Source organism: Sprattus sprattus (genome assembly GCF_963457725.1).
Source record: "Sprattus sprattus genome assembly, chromosome: 20".
Lineage (NCBI taxonomy): Eukaryota > Metazoa > Chordata > Actinopteri > Clupeiformes > Clupeidae > Sprattus > Sprattus sprattus.
Window position 1 is genome coordinate 19,802,333 of NC_137918.1, and position 17,062 is coordinate 19,819,394.

The 17,062-nt window shown below is 40.1% G+C and overlaps 1 protein-coding gene across 1 annotated transcript in view; it reads right to left on the reverse strand.

Annotated features, from left to right (window-relative positions):
- Positions 1 to 6,578: 6,578 nt before the first annotated feature.
- tbc1d1 (TBC1 (tre-2/USP6, BUB2, cdc16) domain family, member 1) overlaps positions 6,579 to 17,062 on the reverse strand; it is a 61,366-nt gene continuing 50,882 nt past the window's right edge. Inside the window, exons 20-23 of the mRNA XM_080859477.1 lie at positions 16,873 to 17,032; positions 8,906 to 9,075; positions 7,392 to 7,568; positions 6,579 to 7,223 (exon numbers count right to left, since the gene is read on the reverse strand). Coding sequence (XP_080715603.1) covers positions 6,942 to 7,223; positions 7,392 to 7,568; positions 8,906 to 9,075; positions 16,873 to 17,032 — 789 coding nt within the window. The 3' untranslated portion in view covers positions 6,579 to 6,941. The remainder of the gene's footprint in view (positions 7,224 to 7,391; positions 7,569 to 8,905; positions 9,076 to 16,872; positions 17,033 to 17,062) is intronic.

Here is a 17,062-nt window from a genome sequence, read left to right on the forward strand (position 1 = left end):
ACTTCATCTGATGATATTTCTTACTTTTATAAGGCGTATGTATTATATTTAAATGTTTAAATATAACATTTTTAAATGCTTGACTAATAAACACGACATAGGATAGCCATCAGCACATTCACATAGCCTATTAAATCACATTCCACCGAATTAAACAAATACAACAGTTTTAGCCCGGCCTATATAACCTAATCTTCTAGGCCTATTGTTGATGTTTAGGCTAACCTTTCCAGCTTTATATACGTATACGTATAGTAGGTAATTCCCATGTCCATCTGGAAGGTGCTACGATTTGCTCACCTCAATGCTAGCCTTTTCCCACCGATTGTGTGTGTGTAGCTTAATGTACCGTTTGGTAGGCCTACATATTTCTGATCGCAAATGTAATCGAGTAAGCGTTAAAAGAATTCTGCCTTAAAACCACTCATTGATAAGGAAAGTGCTTAAGTAGTCTTAATGTAACTGAGTAAACGTAACACGTTACCAAATATTTTTGTTGCACACCACAAGGTTCATTTGTCTTATTTAGAAAGACAAGAAATACAATTTTACTCCAAGAATTAAGGTCATTACTGTAATGAATAGTTTTAACAAATATGTGACAAACTGCTGCGATTGCTATCAGAGTTGCACCATAACTTCGTAGCCAGTTTTTTGATTTATTTGTGATGGTATTCCTTAGGGTTAAAACAACAAAACAGATTCATGCGATTCCAAAACAACATATCAGAGCTGTTCCTCTAGGGTTTTGACTGGCAGATGATATTTCTAAATGTCACATTGAACACTCAAGCTTCAAGCTCAGGCTGTCTCCCCTTTTCAGAGTGCATATGCTTCACGTGTCAAGCATGGCACTGAACAAGAAGCAGGAGGTCGGAAATGTCACTGGCTGCCTCAGGCCCAAAAGTGAGGATGAAAGGAGGGAGAAGGGGAGAAGCCAAGGTGGGGCCAAGGTGTGTGTGCGTTTGTGTTGACTTTATGAAGCATTCCTTTGATGGGTTTGGTCTTTGAATGCATTATTGTTTGGGGAGCGCAACATTATCACTCCCTCACCCTCTCTCTCTCTCACACACACACACACACACACTTGAAGTAAACACCTGTGTAATGTTGAGCAAGGAGAATGTCATTAAAACATGTTTGACGACTTCAGCAAAGGGTAGCAGTTCTTGTGAAATTCAAAAGCTCTTGTGGTGTCGTTGGCATGTAGCTGTAGCATCCTGGCATATAATTGTGTAGCAGCTACCAACCATGCAGTAATTATATCTTTAACCTTTAATCCAATTACATGGAAACCTGCAGAGCCTTTATACATGTTTCCGAGATTGGGAAGACAATGGGCCTCATTCTCGAATGCAGTTAATACGAATTTAGGAAGTAATTTCTTATGAACTCTTCCGAAATTCATTAAAGTTTTTGCATCTGGGATTTGTTCTGAACTTCAGAATAATTTCAGAACGCGAAATAGCAGTCGTTAATCCTAGAGTTTTCTTAAATTACTATTCCTCAAAAAAACACAAGATGCCCCACGGGGCCGCTCGGTGTTAGAAATGTTAAGGGCTGAATTTGCGAGAAATCGTTGGTGATTGCGTTTACAAAAACTCTACAGACACCCTTGGATTAAAATAATTATAATAATAATAATAATAATAATAAATACGAGAATATTTGTATCATTAACAACTACGTTTCACATTTACAGTCATAATTCTACTTGGCATCGTGATGTCCTAAAATAAATTAAAGTATTACACGAACACTGCAAATGTAAGTGAATAAATAAATCGTGTTGATATAGCCATATTGGAATAGAATGGACACATCAACATCCTTCAACAGTACCTCCACCTCTGCACCGGTGAAGTTAGATCTGCATTTACTCGACCGGTGCTCGCTTCTTACTTTGTCATTACTCGCTTTCGAGGTGCTTTCGCTTGGATTTGATCGATCCCGACTGCACACGCCACTCGGTTGCGTGCCGTTTTAAGGAGCTGGCGGGGCATGTATGTATGCAAATTCACGAGCACGAGAATGCGCGTTCAATTTAAGAATTCTCATTCGGGGGAGCACAGCTGAGAACACATTTTCAGGTGTTCATGAATCTGGAGATCTTTTTCTTACGTTGGTTTTATGAAGTCCGTGAGAAACATTTCAGAAGAAACATCAGAAAATGTTCGAGAATGAGGCCCAATGAGAATTTCGGAAAATAGCACTACTAGAAATCTTGACTGTGAGGCCAATACATTTGGTGTCCTATTTGTTATGAGAAAATTAAATATAAGACATTCTAAGGGAACATGTATTGTTAAAAATTAGACTTAATTAACTGAATGTTAAGGAGCCTGATGGCTGTAAAGTATCCAGCAGATGATATGGTTTCTTCATACAATTTTATTAAATGAACGTACCTATTTGAGGACCATAGCAGTCGTACTGAAAGTTTTGAGCTTGCACATAATTAAATTATGAAATGTATTTCTATTAATGAAATTAATTTAAACAATAGCTAATATGTCAATATTGATGAACCCAACACAAAAACAGCTTCATGCATATATACAAGAAACCACACAGAAAAGACCACAATTTTCAACAGCCATTTTTTGGCAAGTTTATCTACAAGTGCTGTGAGAATTTTGGGTGATGTAGGCATTGAGGCAGTGCAGTAACCCAGAGGCAGCTGAAACAGAAATCCGACAGATTGGGTCACTGAATCCTCAACCTTTTGGTCCGGTCACCAGAGTGGGTAGATTCGAAACCACCAGCGGATGACTGTATAGGTCATCTCCTTTAGACCCATTATACCTCTAAAATGTGCCTATTGCTAAAGCGGCCTGGAAACAAGACACTAAGCTAATGAGCCACCAATTTCTCAAGGTGAGCAGCAGCTACCCATAGTTACCTTCACCCATAGGGAACAGAGTGACCAACTTTCAAGGTTGGCTTCGCATGAGAATCTGTGAGATTGGTGGTGTATTTTTTTGGAGTAAGATACACTGAAATGTATTGAATTTCTTTTCAACCTAATGTGAGGCAGGACATAAAAGTGTGTGAGCTGGCAAACCTACGGGAATCATAAGTGTCTCAATGACACAGTTAATTTAAGTAAACATAATTGTGATTTTGATCATGACAACAATAGCATAATATTAATCAGGACCAATTACTATGCATTAGATGGGTCCAATAGATTTATATTTATGGTTTTTATCATATTCACATTTGCTATAGAGTCCTACAGCATCGGGGGTCAAGTATGGTCTATGGATATGACTTAATCTCCTTCTCTGAACCATTTATATATTACCATGATATTTGGATATACCATGATATTTGGATATACCATGATATTTGGATATACCATGCTATTTGGATATACCATGATATTTGGATATACCATGATATTTGGATATACCATGATATTTGGATATACCATGATATTTGGATATACCATGATATTTGGATATACCATGATATTTGGATATACCATGATATTTGGATATACCATGATATTTGGATAATATAGCTGGATATACCATGATATCTGGATATACCATGATATTTGGATATACCATGATATTTGGATATACCATGATATTTGGATATACCATGATATCTGGATATACCATGATATTTGGATATACCATGATATTTGGATAATATAGCTGGATATACCATGATATCTGGATATACCATGATATTTGGATATACCATGATATTTGGATATACCATGATATTTGGATATACCATGATATCTGGATATACCATGATATCTGGATATACCATGATATTTGGATATACCATGATATTTGGATATACCATGATATTTGGATAATATAGCTGGATATACCATGATATCTGGATATACCATGATATTTGGATATACCATGATATTTGGATATACCATGATATTTGGATATACCATGATATCTGGATATACCATGATATTTGGATATACCATGATATTTGGATAATATAGCTGGATATACCATGATATCTGGATATACCATGATATTTGGATATACCATGATATTTGGATATACCATGATATTTGGATATACCATGATATCTGGATATACCATGATATTTGGATATACCATGATATTTGGATATACCATGATATTTGGATATACCATGATATTTGGATATACCATGATATTTGGATATACCATGATATCTGGATATACCATGATATTTGGATATACCATGATATTTGGATATACCATGATATTTGGATATACCATGATATTTGGATAATATAGCTGGAGAGCCATTCCATTTCTGTCATGACATGTATGGTAAAGATGTGTGGCGGTGTGTTGGGAGTCTGAGTTTGAGATATGCAAATCATACCTCGTACAGACACAATACATACTAACCACACTACACCAGCTTTGCATATAGGGTCTGAGGTGAGAGGTGATGAGTGTCAGTGAGATTGGAGTACAGGTATGAAGGTTGCATACCTCATGTTACTTCATAGAAAGGTAAAGCAGTTTCACCTTTTGGCAACTGATCTGTGAGTAACACATTCCAGCCAACACTTCTTATATAATAATGCGCTCATGATCATAATGACTCATGGCTGAAGGTCTTACAGTAAGACGCCCTACTTGGAAAGAAAATGGCACATAATTGGGGATAATTAAGGTCAAGGAGATGTATAACGTAGACATGAAGAGTACATCAGTATAGAACTCCATACCTCTGAAAAGAACGAGTTCAAACAAGACTCCTCTAAACATATAAGGGGTGAGGTGAGGTCTAGAGAGGGTGGAGAGAGAGCAGAGAGTTTAGCTTCACTGCACAGGCGCCACATGTTGGGTGTTACTGCAGGCTCTGTCAATACATCTAAATGTCCTAACACCCTTCTAGCGCACACACACACACACACACACACACACACACCCTGCAGACATGAGGCCCACTCTGACCTAAAAGCCGTGATCTTCCTGGAATGAACTACAACTAAATGTAGGGGTTTTGGGGTGTGTCTACAGTGCTATGTTTCCTCCCTGGAGCATTAAACAGATAGTAACATAACCCATGACCAGAAGGGCGGAGGAAAAGAGAGAGAAAGAGCGAGAGAGAGAAATTAGACCTTTTTGTTATTCACAGTCAAATTCTGGGTACTCAAAAAAGTGAATATATTTTACTGTATGCAGAACCGAGCTATGATGCCATTCTCATCAAAGTATTGTTGTACCTAACTTGAAGTGGTGAAAAGGATTAAACCGAACAAGTGTAAAGCCGAACTATTACCTGTCAACATCAGGATGCTATTCAAACTATAGCAGTACAGACGAAGCAGTACAGAAACTATAGTTTCAGCTTCCATAGTCTGAGAAAACACTGCACAATAAATGAAGCCCTTGTTTTTTTATTAGTGGTATTCCTTTAAGTATTTGCCTTCCGTTGGTGTACTTACTGTTCCAGACAAACTACTGCAGTGGAAAGGTACAATTTGAGTTCAACAATGTAAATATTTATGTTAAACAAATGAAATGTAAGAGGAAAATAACAGCAATCCATGATCCTAGAGCTTAGCAAGACCACACAAAAGGATTAGAAACAAATCTTAGAGAGAAAAGAGCACTGTTAGTCACTCTTCAGCCCTAACATGCCTGAGGCAGAACAGACCAGGGGCTTATATGCAAATGAGGGAGGTCCCCTAGGACAGACATATAATAATATAGCATTAGGGTTTTAAATAGTTCACATATTTTGTCAGTTGTTTCAAATCAGATATATTTACAAAATAATGAACCTTTATAGCATAAAATCAGTTCGTCAAGAGTGGGCAAGCACTTACCTGTGCAAACCATGAAAAAGGTGTTTATACCTAGAATATTGCTGTTACTTGTTCGTGTTTTATTTAGAGTTACAAGCCTGCTGAAGTCCCTTTGCTTCTTCCTGGACAGTAAATGACCGGCGGCAGGCCTCAAGCAGTGCAACTCAACTAAACAAAAGGCAGAAAGCCTTCCCTGACATAATACACAAACACATAAGAGAACAAATAAGCACTGGATTATAAACAATGGGAGTGCTCTGCTTAGGCCTCTGTTGGGCATTATTTAGTGGTGAGGGTATATGAAAATATTCAGCTGTTTCTGCTCGTTTCAGTCTAATAAATACTGAAAATGCAAATGTATAAACATTGTAAAGGTATGACATAGTATATTAAGAAAATGATTAAACACAAAAGAACTACACTAAACAATTTAAGGAGCCTTGTTTAGAACATTCAATCCGTTACCCTAAATTCCCTTTCTACTGCTATGTAACATGCACAAGACACTACAGAGGTCAACTATTTCTCTTATAACAATCTTTCATACATTTTTCTTGACTAAGATGATTAAACCGAATTAATCTCTGTGTCATGAAAACTTCTTGACTTAGCTGATTAAGCGGAGTAATTTGATTCATTCAATTATTGTTTTTTTCATTTGTTGCTCTATTTCCATTTTAGGGGCTGTCTGTAGCCATTTCATTCCAAGTTTTTGGGTGTAAGAACTTCAAGAATTTTCAGAGCCGTTTTAGTCAAAGCATATGAAATGTATTTATATAATGCACATAGAGAATATGAAAAGAGGAATACAAATACATTTAATTTAAAACAGAACATGTGCAAAGCAGGGCCATGTCAGGTCCTCCGATGTAGTTTTTTGTTTCTTCTCGCAGTAGGAGGGCATCTCATCTCCACGACAACAAGTGCCATCACAGACATCTGGGAACAGCAATTTAGTGACGCTTTTTTTTCTCTACATCTTTGGAGTGCATAGAAGTTAAGGTTACCTGGTGCCACACTGGAGTCACTGTGACAACAAAGATGAGAAAAGAACAGCAGGTTCACCGTCTTTCACTTTTAAATCATATAGTGTGCCTCTGAGGGGGGTGGTTGGGGAGTGGGTGTGGTTGGGGAGTGGGGGGTTGAGGGTTTACGAACGGAGTGGTGTTCTGGTCTGACCTATCTTAGGACTCGCCCTCGCAGGCTGACTTTGCTTGTGTAACTGGCTTGGATCAGAGTCCGGGTGGTAGTGTTCAGGTGCCAGATCCAGAGGGAGGCCGAGGGTTAGCAGTTGAGTTTGAAGATGGGTAATGGTGGACTGCAGGGAGGCTTTGTCCTGCTGGAGACAGCAAACCTCCTTCTGAAGAGCGTTTTCACTGGTTACCAGACCCTCAACATGAGCCTCCAGCCAACGGATCTTTGCATGTGCCACCTGCAAATAACATAGATCTGATGTCACGAGGTCATTACAAAGAATTTACACTAGACATGAGCTTCTATTTCAACCCTTTCAAGGTTGTCTTTCATTGCATTACATTGTCACATTGGAGTAAACACCTTTTCAGGGTGGTATATACATAAGTGAGTATTTCATTGGTACCTGAAGCTCTTCTAATAGGTCTATATTTTGCTGTCGGAGGCTGCCATTGGTCTTCTCCAGCTGGGCGGCTCGCTGTGATTGGCTAAGGGTAGACGGGTTGTCAAGCAACTCATCCTGGAGGACGTGGTACTCAACCTCATAGGCCTGCAACTGTTTACTGATATCCATCTCAAAAACCTGTCACACACAAATATGTAGAAACAGATTGACATTAATTAAATGTCAGAGGCAGGAGTCAGAGCTTCTGCTTGCAGAGGCTGGTAAAACAACAATAACATGTCTTACTGGAAGTGAGTATGTGTGTGTGTGTGTGTGTATGTGTGAGAGATAGAGACAAAGGGAGTCTGTGAGTGTGGCTAGTTCAGACATGTGAAGAGACAGAGAGAATCTATACATCTCAGGATGAACATACCAAGCAATAGAGAACTGAGTACATGTGTCATTGTGTGTGTGTGTGTGTGTGTGTGTGTGTGTGTGTGTGTGTGTGTGTGTGTGTGTGTGTGAGCTTTCAACTTAAGGCCAACACCTTTGCTCCAAGGCAAAAATACTGAAAACAGACCCTGTATGTGCTCGTTTAAACACACACACACACACACACACAGACCCTGTATGTGCTCGTATAAAACACACACACACACAGACACACACCCTGTATGTCCTCGTATAAACACACACACACACACACACTGTATGTGCTCGTATAAACACACACACACATAAAGACATACACACTAGATTTCCAAACCTACTTTTAAAACAAAACCTAAAAGGTAGAATTATGGTGCTTAGGTTTTAAAGGGTATGAATCATAAGCTTAATTGCATAAGTGTCATATCAACTCTGAAAATGGGGTAGAAAGGAGTACACCATCGTCTTGTAAGTCACTGAGATCTGACAAGTAGTGTGTCTGGGAGGTCAGTACATGACCTAGGGGGTGGCCACACATTCATAGATACGTTCAGGCATGAAATGTGAACATCTGTGGACACTAGTATCTGTCTAAGAATAAAGTAAATATGGACATGTTCTGTCCAAGCCTCCACTGATGGTTCTGAACACCGTCATCGCCATAAGAGGTCAAAGGGCAGCCTACAGTAAGTGGAAAGCAGGGGAAATAGAAGAAGCTCTAACACACACTTAAACAAATTCACCCTTATTGTTTTGACTTTATCATTGGTCCACTACATACTGCTTTTCCTCCACAGGAAAACAGACTGCGCACACACCCAGCTAAGTGTGTTTTTGTCACCCACAAATACAAAGACTACACACACCCTCTACATGGGCTCTGATGGGGTGGGGTGAAGTAAAGGTGTTAGTGGTACACCACTAAACCCGTAACAGAGACACGCCTGTAGTACAGACACACAAACATACAAATTAATTGGTTGGAAATCGTTGTTCAGGCAGAAAGACTCAAACACACACACACACACGCGCTCACGCACGCACGCACACACACACACACACCCACACACAAATATCTGAATGTGAAATGCAAAACTGATCCTAACCTGATTAATGGTCTTTTCCATCTGCACCAGGCCAAGATTGGGGAGCGTTGTCTTGATGAAATCCACAATGGACTCAAGACTGTCATGCTGCAGGATCAATGGTTTATGACTTCCCAGAAGGCTTAGAGCCACCTTGAATATGACCTCTGACCCCTGGAGAAAGAGCATGTCTGGGGGGGAAATAAAACAACACCTGAGCCGATACCCTGGTGAACGCATGAGGCAGTGTGTGTGTGTGTGTGTGTGTGTGTGTGTGTGTGTGTGTGTGTGTCTGTGTGTGTAAGAGAGTGAGAGAGACAGTGTGTGTGTGTGTGTGTGTGTGTGTGTGTGTGTGTGTCTGTGTGTGTAAGAGAGTGAGAGAGACAGTGTGTGTGTGTGTGTGCGTGCGTGCGTGCGTGCGTGCGTGCGTGCGTGCGTGCGTGCGTGCGTGCGTGCGTGCGTGCGTGCGTGCGTGCGTGCGTGCGTGTGTGTGTGAACGCATGAGGCAGGCATGGAGTGTGTACCCAAATGGAGGTACCAAGACCAGAGCGGGCATGTCAGAGTATTGTTGGCCTGCTGCTACTTCTGGCTAGGTTAACTGAGCATCACCTCATTTATCTCTGTTATGCATTCACAGGTGGTTGCAAGGACACAGGCGGTTGCAAAGACACAGGCACGCACGCATGCAGGCACGCACAGCAAGGTTTCTGTTGGGATTATTTCTTGCCGGAAAGTAATTAATTTTACAAGACAAATCTGGAACAAACCAGGCATGTTTCAATAACACTCTACTTATGCAAATATAATGTACGTATGGTTAAGTTGACTTAAGAATGACGACCTCAAATCAGTTTTACTATTTAATGAACAGTAACAGTTAAGCAAAACTAATAGTAACAATTGAGCAAAACCAGGACAAACGTTATAAAAGTTAAGCCCCCATTTTTCCATACTTTTGAGTTAATAAACATAGCCCTACACTTTTTCTTTCTTATTTAGATCACCCAGATGCCAGCTAGCTAACTTGCTAGAACTGAACCCAATGACAAAGATGTAGCATCCCCGGATTTCAAATGCATTTTGGAAGAAGTAGTAAACATTGATCAGATAAATAGGTGTGCGTTTCTTGGTCACTAAATAGTAACCCAACCCTGGATTTACACTCTCTCGTTAAAAGAATGAAACTACCTTACAGTGAAAGACCAACTCTCCTGGTCCCTGTTGTGTCAAACTCCTTGAAAACTCTCTCCGTCCTAATTTCAAAGTCTTCGTAAATACTCATTAGAGCCGTCCCTGTTATTACAGCCAATGTGGCCATCATGCTGTTCCTCGGGTATGTCTTTAAATATTGGTAGTATTATGGATGACATTGTTCCAGTAAAAGATAGTCACCAACAAACAATATGCACAATGAAAACAAAATCCAGATAAAAGATAAAAATAGAGAGTGTAGAAAGATTGAAGGAAGATGGTGCAAATACAAACAGATCAACTTTTAAATCCATGAAGAAATGCTCTGCATATACAGTGCTGCTTGAAAGTATTTGAACCCCTTGGGCAGTTTAAAGTTCTGTTGTTTTACCATGATTTTCCTATTTTATCATCACCAGTTTTCCACATATGAAATGTCAGTTTTATGTTTATCGATTACATGTACTTGTTTAGAGGGAATTGTGTGAGTAGCCAAACAAAAATAAGTGAACCACCAGCTGCATTGGTAAGGTCAAGTAGAGACATCAAATGAGGCATCCTTAGGAAAAGGGTTGGGCAACACAGATTAAAAGAGAGAAAACCAACCAAACTACTGTAGAGCCAAGGTGTACCCACAAAGATCAACAATGCCGAGAGGAAAGGAGATATCCGAGGACATCAGGAAGAAGGTACTGACAGCCCATCAGTCTGGGGAAAGCTTCTGGGGGAAATGTAAATGAGTCTACAATCAGATGAAAATTGTTATCTTTTCTTCAAACAAAGCGGTTTTGATTGTGACCAAATAATTCTATCTTGGACTCATCTGTCCAGAGAATGGACTTCCATTAGGCCTTTGGTTTGTCCAAGTGCTCTCTGGCAAAGTTGAAATGGGCAGCTTTGTTCTTTCTTGAGAGCAGAGGCTTCCTTCTAGCAACCCTTCCATGACTGTCATGTCTATTCAATTTTCGTCTGATTGTAGACGCATGTACATTTACCCCAGATGCTGCCAGAGAGGTCCGCAACTCTTTAGAGGTGATGTGTGGGTTGGCTTTTACCTGATTTATTATTCTTCTGGTGCTTCTTGGTGATGGTCTTGATGGGCGTCCACTTCTAGGCAGAGTTGCGGTCATGTTGAATGCCCTCCATTTGTAAATGATTTGTCTTACAGTGGATGGATGGAGCTGGAATCTTTTGGAGATGGTCTTATAGCTTTCCCCAGACTGATGGGCTGTCAGTTCCTTCTTACTGATGTCCTCGGATATCTCCTTTCCTCTCGGCATTGTTGGATGTCTCATTTGATTGGTTTGCTTTATTGACTAATTACGCACCCAGATGTGTTTCACCGAATCTGTTTCCTACTTGACTTTACCAATGCAGCTGGTGGTTCACTTGCTTTTGCACATACACTAATTCCATGTTTCATGTAGTTTTTTTGGCTAGTCACACAATTCCCTCTAAACAAGTACATGTAATTGATAAACATAAACCTGACATTCCATATATGGAAAACTGGTGATAATAAAATAGGAAAATCATGGTAAAACAACAGAAAACTCTAAACTGCTCAAGGGGTTCACATTCTTTCAAGCAGCACTGTATAATGCTGATATGTGCAAAGCAAGACAGTCTTCTCAAACATCATAAATAAACAACTCTTGTGTGCTATATTTATCTTATTTTTATCAGTTTGGCATTTTTTTTAACTTTTAGTTTAAGATTTCCTTTGGGTACATTTCAGTTTACAAAAATGTCTTGAAACCATTGGTTTTCGGCTTAGTTTCAGTTTGCGATAATAACCCTGGTAGGCTGTTTTGCTGCTAAAGCAAAAATGTCCTGTTTAGGGATAGCATATGTTATAGCCACATTTTGTGTGAGCATTAATACTGGACATTTTGACCAGCAAGGAACTACCGGCTAATGGAAACCCTCACACACACACACACACACACACACACACACACACACACACACACACACACACACACACACACACACACACACACACACACACACACACACACACACACACACACACACACACACACACACACACACACACACACACACACACACACACACACACACACACACACACACACACAGAAACAAACAAGCCCTTATGCATTTCACAGATCACTGCCGTATCAAAGCATTCTCCGCGCCAGTGTCTCTGCTTCAGTGGCAGAGGCACAGCAGTAAATGTGTCCACAGTGAAAAACAGATTCCCCAATTGACCGATCGCGAAACTCCTCCCTAGAACGGCCCTTGTCCAATCATACCTTAGCAACCGCTGCTAAGAGAAGAAGGTCCGACAACTTTGAGGTCTGAGCAGCATGGTTAAACAGTGTGCCTACGGTAGTGGTGGGCGATACTGCAAAATTTGGTATCGATCCGATACCAAGTATTTATAGGGTCAATATCGCCGATACCGATACGATACTTTTACTTAAAAAAATACTTTTGTGTAGGGAAGAACAGTATGTAATTTTTTTTTTCATCAAGACAATGCAAAACCACATTCAGCACAGATTTCAAAGACATGGCTGAGGAAGAAGAGTGTTTGGGTGTTGGACTAGCCATGCCTGCAGTCCTGACTTGTCCCCAAAAGAGAATTTGTGGAGCATTTTGAAATGCAATATGGGACAAGGGGGACCCTGCACTAATGCTCGCTTTAAGACTTGTTTGCTGGACGAATGGGACAAAGGGACAAAAGGGACAAAGTTACACCTGAAATGTATTCTCATTTGGTGTCTGTAGTCCCTACACAACTTTTAAGTGTTTTTTAAATGTGTTGCAAACACTGAAATTGAATTAAGTGTTTATTTTGAAAAAACAATCAAATTCATCAGTTAAAACATCAAATAATGTGCTGTTGCTTTGTTTTCAATACTACAAAGGTCAAAGAGAATTTACAAATAACTGTTTTCGCTTTTAATGTCCATTTAATAGGCCTATATTGTTCCAACTTTTTCTGGTTTGGGATTGTAGATAACACGTCTCAATGGGTTGCTATAATAGGCCTACACTTTGACAACAAAAGTGTGTGATTGCTCAAAAACATCCACGTTTGTTTTCTAATAGCCTATCAATAAACGCGGACTTTCCACATTTGCAGGAGCATAGCCTAATGTTAAAAGGGCACGCAGGACAGGTGACATGTAGCCTAGGTGTAAATGTAAAAATTAAAGTTAGGTTGTTCTCAGTTTCGCAATGTTATGTTTGAGCAATCACACTACTAATACTGAATATATATATATGACATGACTAAAATATTATTAGCCTACTCTTACTATAAGCTACCTGGGTACTGTCTGCCTCTCTGAAAAGATTCGGCCAACGAACTCTGTCTCTGTGCCGGGGGTCTGGGTGCATTTTCCTCCTCTCTCCGTTTTAGTAGTTCGGCATTTTCCTTGTGATGTGTTTTTAGGTGTTTGTGGAGGTTGGTAGTGTTGCCACAATATCGTATGCTCTTTTTGCAAGTGTCACAACTTGCAGTAGAATCATTCTCTGATGTAAAATAGCGCCAAACAGCGCTTTGCTTCCTCTCAGCCATGTCTCTCATTCAATGTGCGACGCTGCTCTTCTACGTGTTGCGTCAATGAGTCACGTGACGGCATGACAACGAATCACAGCAGAGCAGCATGAGGCGGAGGAAGAGCAAAGCGTGATATGAGAGCAGCGTTTGCCCAGGATTGTAGGGGAGTCTAGGAGACACGAGCAAAGTATAGTGAACGTAGAGGAGAAAATGAAATTAAATGATCGATCCCATTACAATTGTATCGATCCGATACCAATACCAGCGTTGGCATCGATAGTATCGATACTTATATCGATCCGCCCACCCCTAGCCTACGGGACTTGTAGGTATGACATGAGGTACCCTTAGAGATTAGATGGATACGTCGTTTTCCCCCGCTTCCCCAAAGCCCAAAACACAGGCGCAAAGGTGCCAGCTGTGGATTAAACAGTGTGGTCACCCCACACCCAACTCAATATATCGAAAAATGCACATATGTCTGCTCCAGTAAAGTAAATTAAGCTGCTTGCTGCCAGCTAGCTATCGCTAGGTATGATGGCTACCTATCTAGTTGAGAGAAAATCCCCAAACGGTTATGGTTCATGAATACTTGTATTATTACCACTAAAATAACATAACTAGTCTCTCCAATAAAGTGTTCATGTTAAAAAATGTAAATGTAAATCTATGTGACCGTCTAAATGTCAACGTTACTGTCTGTATGATTGCACGCAGAGCTGTCGAAGCCATTGATAGCAAACGCGAGCATTGAACAAAACTTTTGAACAAACACTTTGTAGTTTGTATTTATGCTTGATACAACATTGAACAGAACTTTTAACGAACACTTTGTATGTATGCTGCTGGCGTTCGCAATCGTCAGCTTTGATAACTCAGCGTGCAAATTTACAAAAGGTTTTACTGACGGTAACATCAACATTGCATTGATGGATAGTCACCATCCTAGCTAGCTACATACCTCCAGAGTCTCTCGCCAGAGACGGAATAAATAATAAGAATAATCTTTGGAGGTTATTAGCTAACTTGAAATATTATATACAGATCTTACCCAGTGGTGAAATAACATGACTAGTCTACAATGTTGTGCTGGTTGCATTTCAATGAAGAGGTCGTAGGGTTTCTATTTTTTTTTTTTTATTGAGACCTGTATGCCTTTGCTTCAATTATTGTTGTGTCCACTTCGTTGTTGATCTTAATATTTTGGATATATCCTTCCACTGCATATTGCAGTCCCTTTTGGCTTGATCTGGAGGATACCGCGGAGCTATTACTCCAAAAATCATCACTCATACTGACAGTTATAGCGCTTGTACCCGTACTCGCCATGGCTTTTAGGTGGACAGTTCCGTGAAATGTGTCGGACGTAGCAACAATAACTAGGGGGCGGAGCCCTGGCGATCGGTCAATTGTGCCTTCAAATGTACAGAATACATTTTGTGTCTGATCCTGACAGATTCAATATAAAAAAATACTGACTTATTATCAAAAATGATTTTAACATAAAATAAACAGCAAGATCAAATGTGTTCTTATGAAATCTAAGCATGCAATCTGATTTCTGCAGAAATTTGCAGAGCACAGACTTGTCAGACAACTCCAGTTGGATAAGATGCCAATTCCAACCTACTGGTAAAACTAACCCGTGTCTTGCCCACACCTGTTAATTAACCACAGTTTTCAACGTTAAATCATCCTGTCATGCTATGTAGTTGTGGTGTGAGCGCTACTAAACAAAAATGCTCCACCCTCTCCTTGCACACACGCAGATGCATACTTCCTCATTCCCAATCACAGTGAAAACCATGCATTTATTAAGTGTTTATTTGGCATAATGGTGTTGTGTGGGTATTGACACTGAGGGCCTCATTTACTAACCGCAGGGCAATTAGCGCCTTTACCAAACCGCATATAGCGCACAGTGTTTTTCCGCATTTTGCGTGGTATTCATCAAAAAATCTTTGCTTTTTAAGGGTTGAACAAGACCGTATAGGTGCCTTTCCCTCCTGTTCAGTGCAGGTGCCTTATATGTTCTGATTGCTGTTTCATCCTTTTTACACCGTGATGCCAGTGTTACTTCTCCAACATTCCATCTAATGTTAGGAAGGGGACACTCTTTATGAACATGTGTTTATTGTGGACAGGGACGTTTGGTTGCCATGGCACTGGGGGTAGCTTGCGCTCGAGAGGCTATAACGTCAAAATAAACATGGATGGTGTAATAAATATGCTGCTCTGTCTCTACAATTTACCTATTTTAGTTAGTGTACTTCAAGTTCAAGTACTTTTCCTGAATAGATACGCGTTACTTCTACGCAGAAGGCAAGCACTGTACTTGTGTGCTTTTATATGCCTATATTAAATTATATATCAAATTTAAACATTTAAAGAAAAAATTAATTCTGATGTTCGTATTTTTTTATTTCTCGCACGCAAATGGCTACTTTCCAGCCCCCCTTGGCGACTTAATTAGGAAAAAACGACTAGTGACAAATCTAGCAACCTTTTTTTGTCATTTGGTGGATTATTGCGTTGACAAATCACTGAAAAGGCATCTCACATATTCCGTTCTGCAGTTCACGTTACAACCCATCTCACGAGAGCTGATTACAGCGAGGGCTGTCGTCATCTCCTCTCAACTCACACAGCGCCTGCGCGGCCAGTCTGACTAGATAGCAGCCAAATATTAAAACTTTGTATTCGCAGGAAAAATATTAGAACTTTGTATTCGCGCACAAATTTTACCTCTGTCAGAATTGCATATTGTGCGCATGCGCAGCTTATTTGCATATTATTCAAATTAGTTGATTATGTCATCTATTGACTCCTGCCGACTTTTCGAGCCCTGTAGCATCCTGTTAAACAGGCTGCAGTTGGGAGGGAATACACACACCCGTTTGTTGTTATTAAAATGTGTTCCATCCCATGTTGTTTTTATCTGATACATCTGATACTGGGATTCGTATGCGAAAGAGGACAAGAGACGTGATCTACCTGGCAGAGGTAACTCACTTCCAGGAAACCGCACCTAAGTGCTACCTGCAGACCTTCAGAAATGATTCAAAATCAATTGAATAAATTGCGGTTTATAGTCAAGAAATTACGGTGATCATATCATGATCATTCATCATCACCTCCACATTCTTTTGGTGACAGGTAGCAGTGTTGACCAAACCTGGCTCTTTTCTGGAGAGGAAATTCTACTCATTTCTACATTTCTAAGCATGCTCTTCCCTTCCGCCCTTGAGTTCCATGTGCTTACCAAAGACCCTGGCTACAAAGCCCAGAGGGAAGTGCGATGCAAAGGCTGTGAGGAACCAGGGGGCTGCGTAAAGACTGGGCCCAATCTCATAGTTCTCCAGGTGGTTATACAGCTCTCTGTGGTAATCATGGAGCAGCCGAGATAACTGATACATCTGAATCTAAAAGAGAGAGAAAAAAAAGAGTAGCAT